Here is a 22,586-nt window from a genome sequence, read left to right as displayed (position 1 = left end):
TTCAGTTATTTTAGGATTCTGTGGTATTCATGGGCACTATACAACTCTATGATATTGTTTCTAAACATGTGAGAAGCTTATATTGTGTACAAAATTTCTCAAAAACCCACAAAAACAAAAACTAGTAACTCCACAAATATGTATTCTGTTAGATAATGTACATAATAAAGGGAGCCCTTTATTTCAGTTTTCTTGAATTGGCAAACTGTTAAGAACAAAGATGCTGTCCTGTTGAGTAGACTCTAAGCCTCTGTCACAAATTATTCAGCACATGGATGACAAAAGTCTAAATTAATCAGGGACTGGTCTAACTTTTATCCAACAAATGCTTTGATGGATCCACCTAAATTTAGACTACCAATGAAATAATCATGACCAAAATTAAATTCACAATTTTCTTTTTTAAATATATGCTTAATATCTACATGCTTATTTCCAATGAATATTATAATATGCCATTAAAAATTCTAAACTAGGTCACTTAAAATTATAACTGTTTTGAAATGTAAAATGTTTCTGACAGCATTCTACTAGAAAAGGGTATTTTTTGATCAGGTCAGTGTTCATCATGAAATCTATAAACTTAAACTTTTATCTGGTTCACATGTTTTACTTGAAGAAACAACAGTCCTTCCTGTGTTTTTCTTTTAACATTTTCAAACTAAGAGAACAGTCAGGCGGCAAAAATAAACTCACTAAACAAAAGCAAAGAGAAGAAAATAAATTACTTTTGAAATAGGTAAGGTGCCTTAGCAGGGAGTCAGTAGACCTGTGTTTTTTCCTAAGTTTCTCACTAATTTGTATGGAGGGCAAACTCTTTAAGACCAGCACTGACCAAAAGAAATATAATGTGAGCCACATATGTGATCTGAAATTTTCTAATAGCCCCATTTAAAAAAGTAAAAATAAAACTGAAATTAATTTCACTAATATATTTATTTTATTTAATCCAGTATATCCAAAATATTATCACTTCAACATATAATCAATATAAAAACTGTTAATGGAATGTGTCATATTCTTTTTTCCTTGCTAATTCTTCAAAATCCAAATAAATGTAAAACATTTAAAGAAATTGAATGACTAGTTTAAAATCTTTCCACAAGTATATCAAATCTAGAGATTTTTAGAGGCAAGTTTTTTTCACAATGTCAATAAACAAAGCATTCCAATCTTAAACAATCTTTTCCAGAAAATAGAAAAAAAGGTGGGCAGGAGTAATTTCCCAACTCTATGAAGCCAATATGGTCTTGACAACAAAACCAAAAAATGATGAGAACAGAAAATAAAATGACCATCTGACTCATGGATGTGATATAGACATTATGAACAAAATATTTAAATCCCAAAACCAGTAATACAGAAAAACATTTCTACTTTATGACTAACTTGAGGTTTTAGGAATGCAAAGGGGATTACCATTAAAAGATCTATTCATGTTATTGGCCACATTCAGAAGTTAAAAAGAAAATCATATGATCACCTCAATAGATACAGAAAGAGCACTTCATAAAATCCAATGCCCATCTATGCAGAAAACTCTTCGCAAAGGAGGAAGAAAAAAGTCACCCACCAAAAACCTTCAGCAATAATTATTAATGATGAATCAGTAGATATACTATCATGGTATATTCAAATTTCACACACACTTCAGAACATATGCCTCAAGAATTCAAGTATCTGTGCAGTTAATCAGAAACAAGCATAAAGTATGGACGAACATTATTAAATACCAATTTTCTTGAAATAGTGTTAGATTCAAGGACATTCAATATCTACAATTTTTTTTTTTGATGTCCTAATAAAATGTTTGCTGTCTTTTGAGAGCAAAGAAACAATTCATCTACTTTATTTGTAAATGCTTCTATGTAAAGGTCTATTTTTTAAGGCAAGTTGACAGAATAACATGTTTCTACTTCAAGTAAAAGATATAATTTTTCTTAAGTTTTATATTAGCATACTGTTTTTAAATAGAATTGTGAGATTGATTCTTCTGAATATATGGGTTATGTGTGAGTTACGACTTGTGTTCAACAACTGTTAGATATCTATCTAACTTTAGCTCAAAGGATGGTCTACTGCTCTGGATTAGCACACTAAAATTGCTTATGTTAAATTCCTAAAATCAATGACCACAAATCAAAAGGAAAGTTATACCAGTATTTTTACATTTACTGTTAAACAAATTGCTGATTATTAGTTTTTTGTTAAATAGCATGTCTTCCTCCTGACTTGAGGGTGGCTAACAACAACAGCCATATCTCCCTGAATGTACACAAGTACATGCTTCCAGATAATTTTACAAATGTCCAAGACATGAAGAAATAAGAGAAGAAATTGAATAAGCTCTGTAATTTGATTAGATTTGTATTAGAATTTCTCTGTAAAGAAATCTCAAGAAGCAATGACCTCACGTGATCATGCACTCTTCACAGAGTCATGTACCATTAAGAAATGTGGCATGATTAAAAATGGGAAAACGTGGCATTTTAAAATGTCAGTGGGTACAACACAAATACACCAAAGTTTGTACAAATATATATTAAACAGATTCACCAAATGTTGTCACCTGCTCAGCCAAAGGACAGAGCTTCCATGGAGATTAATCTATTATTCTTTTTTAAATTGATATTTTCTTCCTAGTAGTTATGTTTGTGAATCACCGAAGATTCTAGATCCTGAGCTATCCGTTCTCTTTCTTTCCCACTGTAGGAGCTCTCTAAGCCCAGATTCTAGGCAGAAATCCCAGCTAGAAAGGCATGCTCTAGGAAAAAAAGCAGGAAACCCTCTAATCCTCAGTATTCCACAACTTGGTTCCAGTTCTCTAGCATCAATGCCCCTACACTGTCCTGAAACATAAAACTAAACTCTAAGTGGCCTGCACAAATTGGTGTCAGTGGAAGATGATGGGGGTAGAGCAGGGTGAGGGTTTAATATAACTTCTATAGCTTTGTGCACAGTGTAGCCAGCTGGGCTTTGGAATTAACTGATGACGTCTCAACAGCAGCGCTGAAATCATGGATTCTCTAACTGAAAAGTCTATAAGAGATTTCCGTCTATAATGCAATCATCAGATATCTCTTATCAAGGATGTTCTTTGGCTTAAAATGATTTTGCTTTGTCATATCTCAGGATAGATTAGGCTATAGTAGGCTAAGTACAGTTTAAAAGAGAATGATGTATAGGGAAGAGACAAGGAAGAAGCTTTACCTACCATATCAAGACAGACTACAGGACAAAAGATCTGACGATAGCTACTAGAAGAAAATGGGTGTGGTAAACAGAGCATAGCATTTGAACAACTGGTGGGGCATACTTTAGCAGTGGGTATTGGGAGGGAGGGAGGAAGGGAGGGAGGGAGGGAGGGAGAGAGGGAGGGAGGGAGGGAGGGAGGGAGGGAGGGAGGGAGGGAGGGAGGGAGGAAGGAAGGAAGGAAGGAAGGAAGGAAGGAAGGAAGGAAGGAAGGAAGGAAGGAAGGAAGGAAGGAAGGAAGGAAGGAAGGAAGGAAGGAAGGAAGGAAGGAAGGATCTTGAGATGATATCGTCCTAGATTTAAGAGAAGCCCTAAATCTAATGACAAGTATCCTTATAAGAGACAGAAAAGGAGGAGACACAAATACCCGTTGCCTTCGCTCAATACATAGGGGGAAAGCCATGTAAAAACAGAGGTGGGGATTGAAGCATGCAACTACAAGCCAAGGAATGTTAAGATCTGCTGACAGTCACTAGAAGTCAAGAGAAAAGCACGGAATAGAGCTTCCGGAAGGAACCATCTCTGCCAACACCTCGATTTCTGACTTCCCACGTCCAGAACTGTAAGTACATTTCTTTTGATTTAAGCTACCCAGCTTGTGATAATTTGCTATGGCAACCATAGGAAAAGAATATACTTATACTACCCTAATACTTCTGCAGGTAAGCTCCAAACCAAATAGTGTCAGAAGGTCACCAACTAGAATATTATTCCAAACTTCTCCAAACAAGTAGGTTGCTGCATTTTGTCTTACCTTTAGTGTATTAGGGAGCTCATACTCCAATGACTAAACATCTTCCCCCAGGAAGAAAATCAAGTGAATACAAGGGAGAATCAAGTGTTAGGCTTATCCTCTAACACCCTTCTAAGGATTTAACATCATGTTCCTACAGAGAAGATGGCTCCGAGAGAAAACAGGGGCTTCCTACTGAGTTCTATATTACTCCACTCAGAGCACTAGTAAATACTAAGACAAAAGTATGGTGACTATGGTGATTTCAGTTAACATCTAAGATTGGGCTTCTGAGCTATGGGGTATATACAATAAGAATTCTTTTCATCAATTAGTAGGAAGCTTTCCCATCAGCCCTCAAACCTCGCCTTTTTTTTCTCTTTTGCGGACCCCTGGCCAGTAACCTTGCTATTGTTTAACTGTTGTTGTTTTTCACTGGAAAGAAGATGAATAGGGAATTTTTACTTACTTCATTAAAACAGTAAAACTTCTGTGTAAAAATTTAATTTTCATTCTTAAGTAAATTTATTTAGGCATATTCAAAAAACACTGAATGCTTAAACTTTTTGGTGAAATCTGACACCTGATTTTCTGTTGGAAGAATTTTGTAAGTTTTTTGTGAAAATGGACTTAACTTTGATTGTTAGGGTTATTTATAAATGTTCATTTACCAAAAAATTGATAAACACAATTTGCAAATGATCTAATGATATTTGTGATTGGTTTTTACTTGCGAGCTTTCTTAAGGTTTTTTTTTTTTTTTTTTGGAACTTGAACCTTTGTTTTTATTTGAGCATTCTAGACTCATTTAGCTGGAAAGCCAAATTCCCTGTGGTCTCATTAAGTATGTTGCTAAGCAAACCATCTAACAGCATCTATAAACAGGAAGCTTGGGTGTGAGCCAGTCCTATAAATTGAGAGTAGGTCAGTGCATTTTAAACCAGCACATCATTAAAGAAGAAAGGAGTCTTACTGCTAAGCCAGCTTACATTTCCTCTTGGACAAATATACACAGTTATTGACCTGCGCAAAATTCATTTTACCTTTCGTCCACATTGTTATATGGATTGGGTTAACAAGAACTTCCTAAATATGAAAAACAAATCTAAAGATAATCTTAAAGATATAATTGTGTAACTTTCAATCAAGGCTATAAATGATTTTTGCTAGGCTTCTCCAGCATTCTTTTCTATAGTAAATAATTTACCATGAGTAAATAATCTGGCCTCTTAAACTGACACTATACGTAAAGTTGCTACGGCCTTTTACAAGGATATTAGTTCATGTGTTACTGAATTAAATTCAGGCATGAAGAAACGTCAGAGACTCTGCTGATACCCTAGTATTTCCATATTTCTATCAGATCCAGTGGTTTCTACTGTTCTGTCATCTCCTTTGTTGTTGTTTTTTTTTTTTTTAACTTCCTGTTTTATATATTAAAAGCACCTAAGTTAATTTGGGTTCAGAAAAGAGATGTACATAGATTTAAATATGATTTGTAATAACACATAAATGCTGTTGATGAAATGCATTCATAAGCTGTCTTGTTCTTTATATACACACAAATATTCAGGATTTACTTCCAAAAGTAACATAGAAGTTAACAGGTGAAGCTGCTGAAACTGGGTCATTATATTTTGGCACATATTATAGGTTAGAAGAAAATGTCCAAATTTAAAAAATTTTTACCTAGAATTTTTTGCTCTTTCCCCTTTTTTACTAGTGTTTTAGTTTAACCCCTTAGGAGACCCAACAGCTATGGCAGCTTCCAAATCAGAGAATCCAGAAGCGCAGCAAACAAATGGATTGACAAGGAAGTAAAGGCTGACTTAAAGAACGGAACTGTCTGCTTCTCTAGTTACTCCAGGTGATCGTGGCAGGGACAAAAGTCAAGAACATCTGGCAAGAAGATGAAGGCCAGAAACAAAATTGTTTAATAAAAGAAGGCTCAGGCCAGAAGCAGAGACCATGACACAATAGGCAAATATCCTTAAGAACTGGAGCCTGTGACATTCGTTTCCAGAAGAAAGGTAGAGGAAGAGAAGGTGATCCATTGGATAGGATAGCTCTAGAAATGACAGTCCTCCAAACCTACACATTTTTTTTTTCTTTTTTAATGTTATTGGGCTATAGGTGAAAGTTTACAGCTCAAGTGAATTTCTCATTCATAATTTTACCCATACATTGTTTTATGACATTGGTTTGCAATCCCCACAATGTGTCAATACGCTCCCCTATTCTACCCCAGGTTCCCTGTGTCCATCCAGTTTCTGTCCCTTTCTGCCTTCTCATCTTGCTTTTAGACAAGAGTTGCCCATTTGGTCTCGTATATTTGAGCAAACTTACACATTTACTGACATATTTAAAAAACAAGGTCTAAGGTTTCCTATTGTTAACCCCCTAACTCCTGCTTCACCAATAGTATTATCTACATTGTATTTCCTGGGCTTGGAAAAAAACAGAAAACATGAAATTTGAGATAGAGGATCATAGGATATAAAAAAACAGTGTTATTTAATTTTATAATCAGGTTTTCTGAACAGTTATGGTTGTTCAGAGAACAAGAGAAAAGGTCTGATTATGTGTTTGATTTTATTTCATTGGTCCCTTTTTGCATCTAGGAAACTACTCAAAAATCCAAAATGTTCCTTAGTGTAAAGCAGTGAATGTAACCAGTTTTGTTCATAAGCACTTCTACAACCCTCTCCTGAAAAGAAAAATATATATGCAAGAGACAGATAAAGAGGAGAGAGAAAGTGCCATATGGCATACATTCGTATTTAAATTTAGTATGAATCAGAATTTCCCAGGAGGCCTTCTAAATATTGTACCACCTTGAAATGATTAGATACTCACTAGGGTAGCATAAAATCAATGTTGGGAATCACTGATCCCAAGGGAAATAATATCTAAGCCTCCTAATTTTATAAATATCACAACCACCATTTAAATATTTGCTTTAAAGTCCAGAGAGAGAGAGAGCCATTAAGGGCCAACCTGTAGAGCATAAAAATCATTAGAGGCTTTTTGGCATCCACTCCCAAAATGCAAGATTCTTCAGCCTCGAAATAGAACACGGTCAACTGAACATTTATGAAAACTATGCTGTATAAGGAAACCCTGGTGGCATAATGGTTAAGTGCTATGGCTGCTAACCAAAGGGTCGGCAGTTCAAATCCACCAGGCGCTCCTAAGAAACTGTATGGGGCAGTTCTACTCTGTCCTATAGGGTAGCTATGAGTCGGAATCGACTCGACAGCACTGGGTTTGGGTTTTTTTGCTTTTATGTTGCATAAAGTTAGCTGTTTAAAGACTACATGTATATTCACAACGCTTAGAGTAAAAGAATCTTGGGGGGAAAAAGTCTAAAATCCTGATGCAGGGAACTTACTAACATTCTGATCAGACCTGGGTTTGCTTAGGGTATGTCTTAAGAGCTGCGGTGGCACAACAGTTAAGCACCTGGCTGTTACCTGAAAGGTCAGTGGTTCAAACCTATAAGCAGCTCACCATGAGTCAGAATCAATTTGATGGCACACAACAACATATCTTAGGAAACTCCCTGGAAAAGAAGCAACATGAACATTTTTCTTTTCAATTATAACCCTGCAGCTTCCCAAAATGCATTTCAGGTAGTTTATGCTAGAAGGAAATAAAAATAGGACCGAAAAATACTGAATTAAAAATTGAAAGATAAGCGCCAAATAATAATGTGAAGATGGGGCGGGAAAAGGAACAATGAATCAGCATCTTAAAGAAAAGAGTGAGTAAAATATTCTGGGCTTGGCAAAAAAGGGAACAGGCCTCTGGTAATTTTTTCTCTAGTTTAACAGAAAATGGTATTAATTTCAATCAGAAAAATAATATAAGCCAAGAAGAATTTTTTCAATATTGTAGATACATATATTGTTGAGGCTACATTTTGACAATAATGAAATCATGTTTTACTTACTAAATCTGTTTGCTAAATAGTATGAGATGCAAGGGGATTCAGTAATACAAGTACCCATCATGGTGCTGGTTTCTAAGCGAATCCATTTAACTTCAAGTTCTTTGGAGAAAGAAGAAAGGAAATGTAGTAGCTCTACCTATCAATAATGAGTGGATTTAATATTGAATTTGGCTTACAAATTGGAACAGCATGATGCAATTTCTAATCTCTGTCAACATTTCTTCAATGTGGAATTGTATACATCATATTAAAAGCATTTTTAAAGGGCAACATACCATTACATTAATTAAAATCAACTTGAAACTGACAAAATGGCAGAGGACACATGGTAAAATATTGGAAAAACCACTGTGCTGACAATTTAAATAAGCAATAGAACTACTGTTTTCTATTATGGCAAAGGGGGAATTGTAACCTGCTGAAGGGCTGCTATTGCACCACATGCTACAGACAAATGAACAATACAGGAAGTGAGTAAGAATTCCAGCAAAGAACAACTGCGAGTTTAGGTTATAAATGCCCCAGGAGATTCTTATGCCTAGAAATATAACTTTCTCTAAAATTCACTATCAAAGTGCTGTAATCAGAGAAAGATTTTTAATAAGCTGAATTTTTTCCTTCATAATTTAGCATAATTAGGTGGCTCCTAAAAACTTAGAATACATCTCTCCCTTGACAAAATAAGAACATATTTGTCAGATATTGCATTTTCTAGCAAAAAATTAACATTTTAGAAAATGGCTTTAAAAAAGATGTTTCTAAGCAACTTTCTACATCAATAAATATTTAACAATTCACACTCAAAATTAATAACTGACACAAAAAGGAAAAATATAAAAATGCATCAATATTTAATTTAGAAACATCAAACATACATCTGAGAGGAATATCCTCACTTCATTTTGTTGCTGTTGTTGTTAACTGCCATGGAGTCGGCCGTGACTCATGGTGACCCCATGCATGATGGGAAAAAATGCTGCTTGGTCCTGCGCCATCCTCATCATCAGTAGGGGATCAGACCATTGTGATCCATAGGGTTTCCACTGGCTGATTTTTGGAAGTAGACTGTCAGGCCTTTCTGCCTATTCTGTCTTAGTCTGGAAGCTCCATTGAAACCTGTTCAGCATCGTGGCAACACACAAGCCTCTACTGACAGATGGGAGGCAGCTGTATTTGAGGTGCTCTGGCTGGGAATGGAGCCTTGTCTCCAACATGTTTCATTTAACTCGGAATTAAGAACTGATTGTACATTAGAAAATGTAACATAACCAAAATAATCCCTTCATTTTGTAGTCTCAGAGTCTTATACTCACCTGTGAAATAAACTTGCCAAAGGCTTTTCCCTCTGCTAGGCTGTAAGTTGCTTGGAGGCACCATTATCCACCATTATAAGGCCCATGTTTAAAATAGGGCCTGGCAACTAGTAGAATCAATGCATAATTTAGCCAAAATATCTCATTTTTCAAGTCACTTTAACCATAGAAAAAGTAGTAGTAGAATTCTCATTACCACCTACCCACAAACAATACTCCAAACAGGATTTAAACTGAAAAACTGCACAAGTGTGATAATTCCTCTCTCCCATATGATAAGAGACTCTGCTGAGGCAAACACTAGGAAGCTTAACTGGTACAGCCTTGTATATTTTTTTCCCCACTGGTGATGGAGGATGACATATATCTCCTAAGAGAAATATCATTTAACTTAACCAATAATTTGATTAAATGACTAGACAGCAGCATAACACAGAAGTCAGGAGCTTGGACTCTGGAGGGTTTAACTCGTGACTCTGCTATTTACTACCTATATGGCAAGTAATATAACTTCTCATTGCCTTAGTTTCCTCATCTGTAAAACACAAATAATAATGGTATGTGCATCACATAGTTATTAGGAGATTAAATGAGCTAATATTTGCCAAGCACATAAGACATGCCTGCCATATAGTAAGTAGTATGGAAGAACTTAAATCAAGTGCTACAGCATGCATGCCATCAGGGGCACACTGATATGGCTGTAATTAACAACTTTCGCGACAGACTGTGAATGATCTCCTACAATTTATGGAGGACTGAGTAAAATGCCCATGGGAGAGAAAATGTTGCTGTTGCACAGAGAGTCAAGAAGTAAATTCAGAGCATTTAAATCAACCACCGCTGCCGTTCGCATCCACTCTCTTACACATTGCTTATGAGCTACTCAGCATACATTCTGAAGATGCTGACAAAGTTAAATCCATGTCTGCACACCAGAAGAGAAACACTGCGGAAAGAATCTGTGATTTTTTTTTTTAATTGCCTGAACCACGCATGACAGCTCCAATGGTCTAAGGTCTGTGCACTCATTATTTCGCTCATGTCTGGTAAACAGTGAGGTATAATCTGTGTGCCCATTATCAGAGAGCAACAGGGGATGCATTCTGGAGTAATAATATAACTTCTATATCCCTAGTGGAACAGCAGATACCACATGCCTTCTGGATATTTGTCATATTATCAGAAGAACAAGCAAGCAGTGAAATGTAATCTGTATATTAAATGGGAATAAGAATAGTTGAAGACTTATCATTTACATACAATACCTAAAAAGAAAACGTAGACAAAGATAATGACAGAAGTTTACAAGATTATTATAACATTTACAAAAACTAAGACCCATAATTTGCCAATCTCTATTCTATTATTTCATGACCTTCTTGTCTTCATAAAGGGAAATAAACCTAAAATTTCTAACTATGTTTCTAAAAACATAGTTAGAAACTATCATATCCCACTTACTGCCATCGAGTTGATTCCTACGCATAAAGACCCCATAGGGCTTCCAAAGGTTGTAAATCTCTACAGAAGCAGGCTGCCACATCTTTCTCCTGTGGAGCCACTGGTGGTTTCAAACCACCAACCTTTCAGTTAGCAGTGATTGCTTTAACCACTGCACCACCAAGGCTCCTTAGCTATCATAGACCAAAAAAAAAAAAAAAAAACACCAAACCCACTGCCGTCGAGTCGATTCCGACTCTTAACGACCCTATAGGACAGAGGAGAGCTGCCCAACAGAGTTTCCAAGGAGTGCCTGATGGATTCGAACTGCCGATCTTTTGGTTCGCAGCTGTAGCACTTAACCACTACACCACCAGGGTATGGAATACCATCCTTCAACTTTCGCTACCTGCCTAATATCATAAAAGCAAATTACACACACAGAGACACACACAATGTAATATGATTTTTTTTTTTTTAATCCTGGGACTTATGGCTCAGTTTTATTACAACTATACTACAATCAACACATGAACTAATAATAATACTATTTCACACTCGAACAACTCTAGAATATTCACAGTCCTTGCACACAGTTCATCTCATTGGATATCTGCAAATAACACGTGCAAGGCAGGTATTACAAATTAGAAAACTGAAGCAGACAGAGGTTAAATGACTGTACAGCTGGTGATAGAAAATCCTTGTCTTCTGCCTCCAAATAAAATGCATATTACCACACATATACACACTCACATTTGTATGCATACTGCCTATAGCCCCAATCTATGTTTTCACTGTATAGTTTATTTTTGCAGCTACTCTCTCACCCAGCACAAAACATACTGCTGGATTTCAAAGTTCAGAGTACTTACAGGAAATAAAAAATATACGGCCTAAATTGTCTGGCCCTTGTTTGCTTATTTTTAACTTTCACGATTACTTTCTCCATGCTTCAAAAAATTCTATTACTATATGAAAAACTATTAACCAGCCTCCTATTGACTCTAGTAAAACAATTATTGAAAAAAGAACACAGTCTCATAAAGCATGTGCGTGGAAACAGATATAATCCCTCCTCGGCACAGATGCACAAATTCAAATTGCTAAGAACCTGAAAGATATTTTGAAATCAATAAATGTGCAGTAAATGGTCACAGAGAAATATGAAAGGCAGAGAAAAGCTCAGCATTTAAAGAATTGCCCTAAGTGGGTTGGGCTTTCCAATAAGAATAAAGAGCCAACAAATCAAAGAAAAAGACATTCCCTTGTGCAAGATTAGGCACACAGTAGGCATTTAATACTTTCTTATTGCTTTGTATTTTATAAATGTAAATACTGACCTCTATTAATTAAATTGAAAAGGATTTTTTTTTAATGTATCAGAAAATAGCTAGAAATAGTTTATTTCAGAGTCCTCAGGAGATTATGTGTTTCTGCTCTTTGCATGCAGTTTAGGGTTAACCACGCAGCACCCTGGTAACTGCCTTGCTTCTGTTTCTTACTCATTCAGCAGCAGACCAGCAGAAGGTCAAGATAAAGGTTTTACTGTAACAGGCAACAGTTTCCCCATCCTGGTTTAACTGCATTTAAGAAAAAAATCCGGTAAGTACCTACCCACCCTCTGCCATGCTGATCCTCACCAGCTGGAGAAGAGGAGGTGGAATAGCTCAGGTAGTATCTGTATGTTGATTTCCAGGGAGCTGAATTAAGAAAGCAACACATGTGGCAGCTGGCGTAAAAACTATGCATTCCAAACTGCCACCTAAATTTAAGAGACTAAAATTTTTACCTTCATCAGAAATAAGAATAGTTTCCCTCATTTTGAATTAAAAAAAAAAAATTAAAAATCTAACTTTCATCCACAGGAGACACAGTAAAGGATGCTCAGTGTGAATGAGAAGGCCTGGTTTGGATCCTGTCTTTCTCACTGCCCATCAGGGTGAGCCCTTAACCATTTCCGAGTTTCAGTTTCCACATCTCTAAAATGAGGAAAGGAAGATTTCATACCCTAAACAAGTTGATATGAGGATAAAATGAGAACATATGTATGACAAAGTTTCTTTTCTACTTTTTTATCAAAGTCTAATTTACATAGAATAAAATTCACCCTTCTCAGTGGATATTTCTATAAGGTTTTCTGAAACCACTATTACAATCAGGGTATGAAAAGTTCCATCATTCCCCAGACCTCCCCTGCCCCCTCTGTAGTCAACCCCACTCCCACCTCAGAATGTCCTATAAATGGAAACATACATATATAAGACTCCTGAGTTTGGCTCCTTTTCACTTAGCATAATATTTGTAATTAATTTTACAAATAATATTAATAATATTTTGAAAACTATAAAGCACTACACAGATGTAAGACATTATTAATGGTAATAAAAGATTGCTAATAAGAAGCAAAAGAATACAACAAAATAAACAAAATAGATATGGGGAACAGGCCAGAGAAAAATATGTCTAAATAAAAGTAGTATGCTGAACAATAATTCACAGCCTAGAAATGGAAAAATTTCACCTTAAGCAGATTGTTGGCCACAAAGTTTGCTTGAAGTCAGAAAAGAAAACTGTAAAATTGTACATCAAGAAAAAAATTTACTTGAGAAACAAAAAGAAAGTGCTGATTAATAAAAAGAGATGAAAAACAGTAAAATTAAGCACTTCCAGTGACCTTTCCCCCATCTTATGATCATGACAGCATTATTCCCAGAATTTATGCCCTGGATTTTCAGTTCAAGGCATCTGAACTATATTGCTTTACGCTTATTTCAAAATTCTTTCACAAGTATTTCTTTTCCTGTCACATAGATTGTAAGCTCATGGAAGTTTTGACTATACTGTTATTATTTTTTTCATTTTAATTCCTAAATCATATGATATACCTTTTCAGTAGGAATATATCATGGGGGGAGCAGAAATACCTGTAGACAATTTTGGGTTTGTTTTCAAAAAAATTGTTTTCAAAAGGAATCTATAATTCGTTTATGCAAAAACGCATATTCTAATTTGAAGTCACATGATTCACAACATCAGGAATTCTCTAAAAAAAGTTTAAAATGGACCCACAATGTAGAATTTTAAAAATAAAAGTATGCAGAATAATTTAAATAAGGGAAAAATTGTAAGTTTTGACAAATACATTTTTCTTTTATGAAAAGTAGGAATATTGATTATATATTGGGGAATATATTTCTAAACAGGAGGAATGTATTTGCCTCATTATAATGTAAAGGTACCTTTCATTTTTTTTATGTATTAAACCTGTGTTACATATGAAATGAGGCATTTGGAAAACTTAGTTTTTGCATGCTGAGGTCATTTGCTGAATTTACAGCCTGTCATAAACATACATCAGCAAAAAGTGTGTTTAACTTCCACCTCTTGCTAACTCATGAAAATTAAAATATGCTACTAAAAATAATGTTAAATCAAAAGCCCATTTAAACCATGAACAAAAATGAATTTTCCATGGTGCTGACTCTTATTAACCATGTCTTTTCAATAGTTTTCTTCCAGCTATGTATGGATCACTATTTACTTAACCCAGTTTATTTTCAAAACAGTGAAAATCAAAAGGGGAAACTGTTCTCTCACTATATTTTCCCTTATTCATGCAATTCTTTTCTTCCTGAACATGCATGGAATTTCATAATTACCAGCTCTCAAGTTCACTGGTGAATGTGGATGAAAATAAAAACGATAATAGGAAAAATGCTGAATCCTGAAAGGCACTGAATGAGAAATTCATAAGAAAACACAACAGGAAGGTTTATCAGCACAACAAATACCTAATTACTGAGTTTTAAATTGCTCTACTTTAAAAAAATGTGTTCTTTTTTTTTTTTTTTGCCCTACTCTTGGTTATTTATTATTATCTGTCCTTTTTCACATCTCCAAATTTAAAATATCTATGTATCAAATAAAGTAATAGAGAGAATAAAAAACTAAATATCAGTCTATTTACTATTCACTAATATTTGTAGATCAGTTAGTCTGTGAGGAAACCCTGGTGGCATAGTGGTTAAGTGATACCGCTGCTAACCAAAAGGTCGGCAGTTCGAATCTACCAGGTGCTCCTTGGAAACTCTACCGGGCAGTTCTACTCTGTCTTATAGGGTCGCTATGAGTCGGAATCGACTCGACAGCAGTGGGTTTGGTTTGGGTTTTAGTCTGTGAAGTAACTAAAACCACTGATTAAATGGACTCCATAAATGAACCATAAGCTTAATTTACTTAGATTAACCTTTGCCCTAAAATCTTTCCTAAAAGTTATGGACATGTGAAATTTCTTTTTTTCACGTGTACATACTTCAAACACGACAGGAAGATGGGGTGTTAGAGTAAAAAGGGACCACATGTTCCTTGAGGTCAGAGGGCAGGAAGTCAGATCCTAGCTTCCCCCACTTCCTATGTATATATTCCCTGGCCTTTTTTTTTTTAACTTTAAAAATGGGGTCATATTGACAATCAAATAAGATAAGAAAGCACCTTACCATGACTGGGACACCATCCATGCTTGGGACATAGTCCCTGGGGCATAGTCACATTACTACTTCCAAATAGCTAGAGGACATCTGCATACTTGAAAAAATCAGCAAGCATGTTTGCCATGTATCACAGGACCAAATCATTAAATTGTGCCGAAATGAATGTACTAATTATTTCTGAGTCAATTATGAACACATATTGACAGAATCTTTTTCTTTTTGTTTTTTAATTTTGATTGCTCTATATATGGAATAGGTGATTCATTTTATAAATTAAGAAAAAAATTGACATACTATATGCCAGGTTTCTCTGCTTCTAGGATAGAAAAATGTTATTCCTTTCAATTAAATCTAGCATATTAAATTAACATATACTCATGTTGCTTAGTTCATGATACTGGAAAAAGTAAGAAAAAATATATTTAGTTTTTTATAATCACTAAATTTTATACCAGTATTACAATAAAACCCAAAAGACCAAATCCATTGCTGTGGAATTGATTCTGACTCATTGCAACCCTATAGAACAGAGTAGAACTGCCCCATAGGATTTCCAAGGAACACCCGGTGGATTCGAACTGCTGATCTTTTGATTAGCAGCCAATATCTTAAACACTGCACCACCAGGGCTCCACAGTATTACTATACTATATTACTACTATGTCATTACTGCTATATTATCTTATCATTATTATCACTATATACAACCTATTTAAATTAGGAATGGAAACCCTGGTGGCATAATGGTTAAGTGCTATGGCTGCTAACCAAAGGGTCGGCAATTTGAATCCGCCAGGTTCTCCTTGGAAACCCTATGGGGCAGTTTTACTCTGTCCTTTTTTTTTTTTTTTTATAGGGTCGCTATGAGTCGGAATTGACTTGACGGCACTGGGTTTTTTTTTTTTTTTTTTTTTGGTTTAAATAAGGAATACACATTACCTCATGTTCTTATCACCATACAATTTTTTGTCACCAGTAAATAATTTGCAATACATTTAAGACACACATAAGAATGTGGGTCTTAAGATCACTGAGCCCAATCTACCCTGCTGTTGGAGAATAATAAAGCAGTATCTTCACGTAGTTTTCCAAAGCAGGAACGGATACTATTTCACAACATTTTTACCAATGAATAATCCTATGCCTGTGCTGTATTTATCCTTATTCTGATATTTTTCTTTCTTTTTTTTTTATGTTTGTTCAATAGACTATAAGCTCCTTGAGCTGGATCTCATTTGTCTTGTTCTTCACAGTATGTGCAGTGCTCTGTATAATGCCTGGCACATCGTTGTTGTTGTTGTTATTAGTTGCCATCCAGTTGATTCCAGCTTATGATGGCAACCCCATTACTGTTCAATAAATAAACTAACAAGTGAATGATTCCTGTTATTCATGTATTAAGTCCATTTATAATAGATACGAGCACACTGAAATGCTGACATAGGTAATGGTTCAGATATGATGAAGCTAACAGCCACATTCTTACGGGTGCCCCTGGCTTAAGGAACAGGCTCTGGTTCCCTATACACATCTACTGCTTGAAAGCGTGGCAGAGAGTCCAAACAAAGATAATTAATAAGGGGCATAAAGAGAAGCTTTGTTGCCCTAAGACACACCGCTGGTTCTCCCAAAAGTGTGGACTGAGATAAATGCAAAGGTTTCATATAACCTTAAACAAGTGACCAGCATTATTTAATCTAGTTGTATGTCACAAACAATAACAAAAAATTGCCTGTAACTCTGCTCAAATAACATGACAAAAGCTAACACAGGAATAAAGTACACGAAGGGGTTCTTATCATTGCTTCCACATTTTTGATTACTTCTTATAGCTAAAACCAATAACTATAAATTTTGTAGCTAGCTAATCTGTCACTTTAGATATGCTGAAACATTGCTTACATATAGAACAACTATTAAACAGAATTCTTTAGTTCAAAAGCTTTAAGAATAAACATTTCAATATATACACACACAGCTTCAAAACAGAGAAATAATAAGTATAAAAATAAATAAAATACAAGCATAAAAAAGAGATTTTAAATTTCTCTCTCCTAAATGCCAGAAGAGGAAATGAGTGATGTGTGAATACATAAAATGAAGAAATTTTATTTTTCCTTCCCAGTCCCATTTTCAGTATAGTTGACTGTGTTTAGCTACCCATAACTTTTCCACTTTCAGGATGCAATTATTCAGTATGACAATGGAACTCTGGGACAGGATTCCCGCCTACTAGGCTAATAGGTGAAAAAAAAAATTTTTTTTTAGGCTAATAGGACTAATGGAACTAAATTCATTATTTGTTTTCTAGTTTCTATTTCTAGAAATAGAAATAGGGAAGTTAGAAGCTGCCCTAAGGTCTCCCCAAGATTCAATTCCGGAGAAGCCAGGCTGTCTCTTAGCCCAGTCCCCCAACTCCCCTAATGGGTTCCATTCAAAGGGATCTTCAGATCCTTTGAAAACTCAAGAAAGCAGTCAGCATGGATCCAAGAGAGGGTCTGTCAGTGTATTTATCAACTGAAGAGAACAAAGGAGGATAATAAGTTTGAAAAATGAGAATTTAGAAAACAGAACTCAAAGTGTCCCCCAGGCATGAAAAAGTGGGACTAAGAAGATAAAATCAATCATGGTTCCTCAGAGAAAATAAAGTTCTGGGGCAAGTGGGAGCACTGGTGGCACAGTGGTTAAGAACTCGGCTGTTAACCTAAAGGTCAGCAGTTTGAACCCACCAGCTGCTCCTTGGAGGCCCTATGGGGCAGTTCTACTCTGTCCTAAAGGGTCACTATAAATCAGAATCCACTCAATGGCAAAGGGTTTGGTTTTTTGTTGTAGAGGGGTGAAGGATGGAGGTGGGAGTATGGAATGAATCTGCAGCAGTCATGATTTCAAGAATGGATCTGGTTGCAAAAAAGAATGAAAGACCTAATCCTATACACACAACCAATGGATTTAGGAGCAGAGATATGGAAAAGAAAACAAAGGAACTCTGGCTAGTTTCCAAATAGTTTGGATTCTCTCAAGGGCTTATGTAAATTGAAATTTAGAAGTCAGGAATTCACTAATCAACTCACCCTTAATTTGTACTATGACTTGAATGCTAAATCTTACAGCCACAGAAAGGCAGTTTTCTCTTAAATTGATGCCTTGCTAGATTGCATAAACTTTTATATTAACAATTATTTTTTACCAAAAATTTAAAGTATCATTTATATGACGTGCTTAAGACACATAGAGTATTTATAAATGCATCTTAAATGTTGGTTTTGTAGCTGCATGTAAACCAAAAAATAAAAAAAAAGCCATCACGTTCTGCTTAACCCCATGCTGCCTGCAGACAGAAGATGTAATATTTCAAATAAGTAATTATGCATAGACATTCTGTTTTTATGAAATGCATGTTATAATTATGCCAATAAAATATCTCCATCCTGGAAGGGAAGTAAACCCTCTTGATATATGCTAATGTAAGCCTTTCTAAGGGGTATTAGTCATATACTCAAATTTAGTTCTGAATACAAAACAAAAACATGCTGGAAATTCCATAAAGATCAAATTAATTAAGGTACTTAATTGCCTCTAATTATGGAAATTGGCAAGCTCAGTAAGGAAACAAGTTTTTAAAAAAGAGTTGATATTGTAGGCCATAGCATTCCTCGCCAGCATGTTACTGGGAGTCACTTGTATCATTTCAGATTTGATACTGCACACTCCGTCCACAGAGAGTTATAAAGGCAAATGATTCCATGTGCATTCACAGCTTAACTGGGACAAGCAGAAGCTACATTCTCAGGCTTACAGTCAGAAGCTGGGTTGGCACTTTCCTGGACAGCTATAATCTACATTGTTTCTCCTAAGTATGACTTCTCTCCTTTCTAAGACTTTTTGTTGTTGTTTAAGAGCAATTTCTTCCATAGGGCATATTTGCAGCTCATCTAGGCCTTTTTCTTCAAAGGGCCAAACACTGTCTACATCAAGAAACCACAAATCCATAGTAAATATTTGCCATGAAACAAAAAAACAGAATTTTAGGCATAATGGGAAGAACATGGACTCTGGAGCCTGAATGACATGTTGTTTTTAAAGCCCAGTCTACCACTTAAAAGGTCTATCTGTGAAAACTTAGGATAGTTATTTAATTTCTCTTGGTCTCATTTTTTGCATTTAGAAAATAGAAATAATAACACCGAGTTTGCACTGTTGTCACAATAACAGAGAAAATATAAGGTGTCTAGCTCATTTATGGAAACAGAAAATGCCCATTAATGGTAGTTATTATATTTTATATTCAATGAAAGATGATCTTTTTTTCCACATTACTGTTCACTACTTATTATAAGTATAAAAGCAGCTATGAAGAATCAAAGAGTACTCTGGGTCTTTTCAAGAGACATTATGATTTTGCCTTAGGAATCACAGATAAATAGGGAGAAAATAGAAATGAATCAATAAGTAAACATTCTCCTTTATTCTCTAATCTTAAAGTTATTTGTGGTACCAATTTCCATATGAAATGATAGCTCCAAAGGCTACTATTATTCACAAAAATTATATTCTACAGAATGAATGATACATAATATTCCAAAGTACATATATGTTGATAATTTGGAGTCAGTAACATAATTACCAATACTCAGTTTTGCCATATTCTATGCAGCAAGGACATAATCTATTCACTCTCTCAATCCCTGAAAAGAACTTCCTTCCCCTTCTCCTTCCTAAGTCTGCTATAGAGACTACTAGAAGCAGCCCTTGCAGCAGGTAGTACCCAAAAGGTAGTTCTTCGCACCCTGCCTCAAGATGGGCATAAAAACACCACAGTGGGGAAGAGAGCTGGGATGATGGCAGAACTTCAACAGCAGTGTGATTTCTGGTGTTATTCCCAGCAGAAAGTCTACTTAAAGGCTATGCCACCACTCAGAACCATCCACAGTTGTGTGTGTGTGTGTGCATATACCTACACATATATTAAAAAAAAAAAAAAGTTGTTTTTGAGCCAATTCCAACTCACGGTGACCGCATACCACATACACGTCAGAGTAGAACTATGCTCCACAGGATTTTCAATGGCTGATTTTCGAGTGTAGAATGCCAAGCCTTTCTTTCGAGGTACCTCTGGGTGTATTCAAACTACCAGCCTTTTGGTTATCGCTAAGCACATTAACCGTTTGTACCACTAGGGATTCATACATATATGTTAGGAAGACATAATACCAGAATTTAGGTGTTACTACTTGCTGTATAATACCTTATATCCCCTGGCCCTACCCTACCTCAAAATTAATAAGTCAGTAAGTTTATAAAATGTGTGTTTCAAATCCAGTAAAGACACTATCGATAAAGGCCCTATCAATAAGTATGTATTAAAATAGAAAGTCTCTTTCTAGATGCCCACTGTTTTTCAAAAAGAAAAGTAGCTTTATTGCCGATCTCTACATGAATGCAATCACTGAATGGAAACATTCCAAGAGACTCACATCACTCCCACTAGAAGAAGCAGCTTCGGTAAATCTCTAAAGCTATGGCGGTGGTCCAGTCCCCGAGCCATATGGCATCCCACCTGTCCAAAGAAGTTTTGTTAATGTCCTTTAAAGCTCCAAATAAAAATACTGAGACATAAACAATCAAGTCTGTTTTGCAGTTGGGTTTTTTAAGCTCTCTGTGGTAGCTGCAAAAAAGTCCCCATGCTATGTGTATTAATGAGACCCTCAGTCAGCATTGGTAATACATAAAAGCCATCACCCATAACTCACAGGTCTTTTCCTTTTGACTATGCCTGACTGTGTTCATTGCATTTAGCAACTAGAAATAAAACATACTGGGAGAAATAAGCCTGCATATCAGTAGGCATAAGGACTAAAGATCTAAGACCAACAGCAAAAAAAAAAAAAAAACCTATACATTCTAGGCATATCACCTCCAAAGATTTATTTTTAAAAGAGCCAGGAATTAAATACAAAAAAATATTAACATCAACATATGTGAGTAAATAGTAATTACTAAAACTGAAAATTCACTTTAAGAATATTCTTGTAGGTTAGGAAAACAATAAAAACATTAAATTTCCATACACCTAATAGAAAAAATAGCAAGGAGATGAGAGCAAATGTTTGCCATATCCCTTTGCAATACTGTTCAACCACTTTGGGCATTCAGATCTTATGTTTATTTCAAGGGATCTAAGCATTTTAGATAAAACGAGAAGTATAAACAGACGTGAATGAACAGGTTGCTTAGCTTTTTGACATATAGGGAAAAATACATAGGATTTATTCTAAATCCTATATTGAGGACTATATATAAAAATCAGAATAGAAAATATATTTCTAAATTATCTTGTTGTAATATCAAATATTCAGTGTTTAAGTCAAAAAGTCATATGGTTTTATGAATTTTATAAGGAAGTCAAGCCCCTGATATTGAAAATGAAAAGGCAATAGGCATTTAAAGAAAATCTTATTATAAAATCATATACCTTCATTCAAAAAAGAAAAAATCTGAAAATGGAAAATAAGTGTCCTTTATCATAAAGCATATCAACATACAGAATTCTGCATTGCATTTATTGTATTTCTCGTAACACACCCATTCTGACAGTATTGCCTACAGTGCTATGTCTAAACATGGGTCCTTAACCTGGTGCTCATGGACCCCCAAGAATCCATGCAGAGAAGTCAGGGATATCTGTGAACCTGCATGGAAAAAAAAAAAAAATACATTCTTATTTCTGCTTAGATCTACCTAAAAGCATTTCTTTCTGCTATGAAAGTATACAAAAATCACAGTTGTACTGGCCATCAACATATGACTTTGTCACCAATAGAAATCTCATTTATTTTCTTATCACATTCTTATCGTTCTATATATTTTGAAATATTTCCTACTATCAACCTTACTTTGAAATTTTGGCCATTTTTAGAACCAACATGATATCATATTATTTAATGTTTTTAAATACACTATGAAAATGCCCATATTGTTATTGTTACGTGACGTCAAGTCAGCTCTGAGTCATAGCAACCCTATGTACAACAGAATGAAACATTGCCTGGTCCTGTCCGTCCTCACAAGCGCTGTTATGCTTGAGCCCACCGTTGCAGCCACTGTGTCAATCCGTCTCCTAGAGGGTCTTCCTCTTTTTCACTCACCCTCTACCTTTCCAAGCAGGATGTCCTTCTCCAAGGACTGGTCCCTCCTGACAACATGTCCAAAGTATGTGAGACAAAGTCTCACCATCCTTGCTTCTAAGGAGCATTCTGGCTGTACTTCTAAGACAGATTTGTTTGTTGTTTGTTAGTCCATTGTATATTCACTATTCTTCATCAGCACCATAATTCAAAGATGTCAGTTCTTCTTTGGTCTTCCTTGTTCATTGTCCAGCTTTCACATACACATGAGGCGAC

At 35.4% G+C, this 22,586-nt stretch overlaps 1 protein-coding gene across 19 annotated transcripts in view; it reads right to left on the bottom strand.

The window, feature by feature from the left end:
* IMMP2L (inner mitochondrial membrane peptidase subunit 2) overlaps positions 1-22,586 on the bottom strand; it is a 1,024,913-nt gene that overhangs the window by 527,436 nt on the left and 474,891 nt on the right. For 2 of the 19 annotated variants that reach the window (XM_064289818.1, XM_064289819.1), the window contains one exon: positions 16,080-21,875. The exons of 16 other annotated variants lie outside the window; for them this stretch is intronic. In XM_064289818.1, coding sequence (XP_064145888.1) covers positions 21,858-21,875 — 18 coding nt within the window. In that variant the 3' untranslated portion in view covers positions 16,080-21,857. One more of the 19 variants, XM_064289823.1, reaches the window with a different exon arrangement.

This window comes from Loxodonta africana, chromosome 8 (genome assembly GCF_030014295.1).
Source record: "Loxodonta africana isolate mLoxAfr1 chromosome 8, mLoxAfr1.hap2, whole genome shotgun sequence".
Lineage (NCBI taxonomy): Eukaryota > Metazoa > Chordata > Mammalia > Proboscidea > Elephantidae > Loxodonta > Loxodonta africana.
Note: the sequence above shows the minus strand (reverse complement) of the source record. Positions and strands in the feature narration are given on the sequence as shown.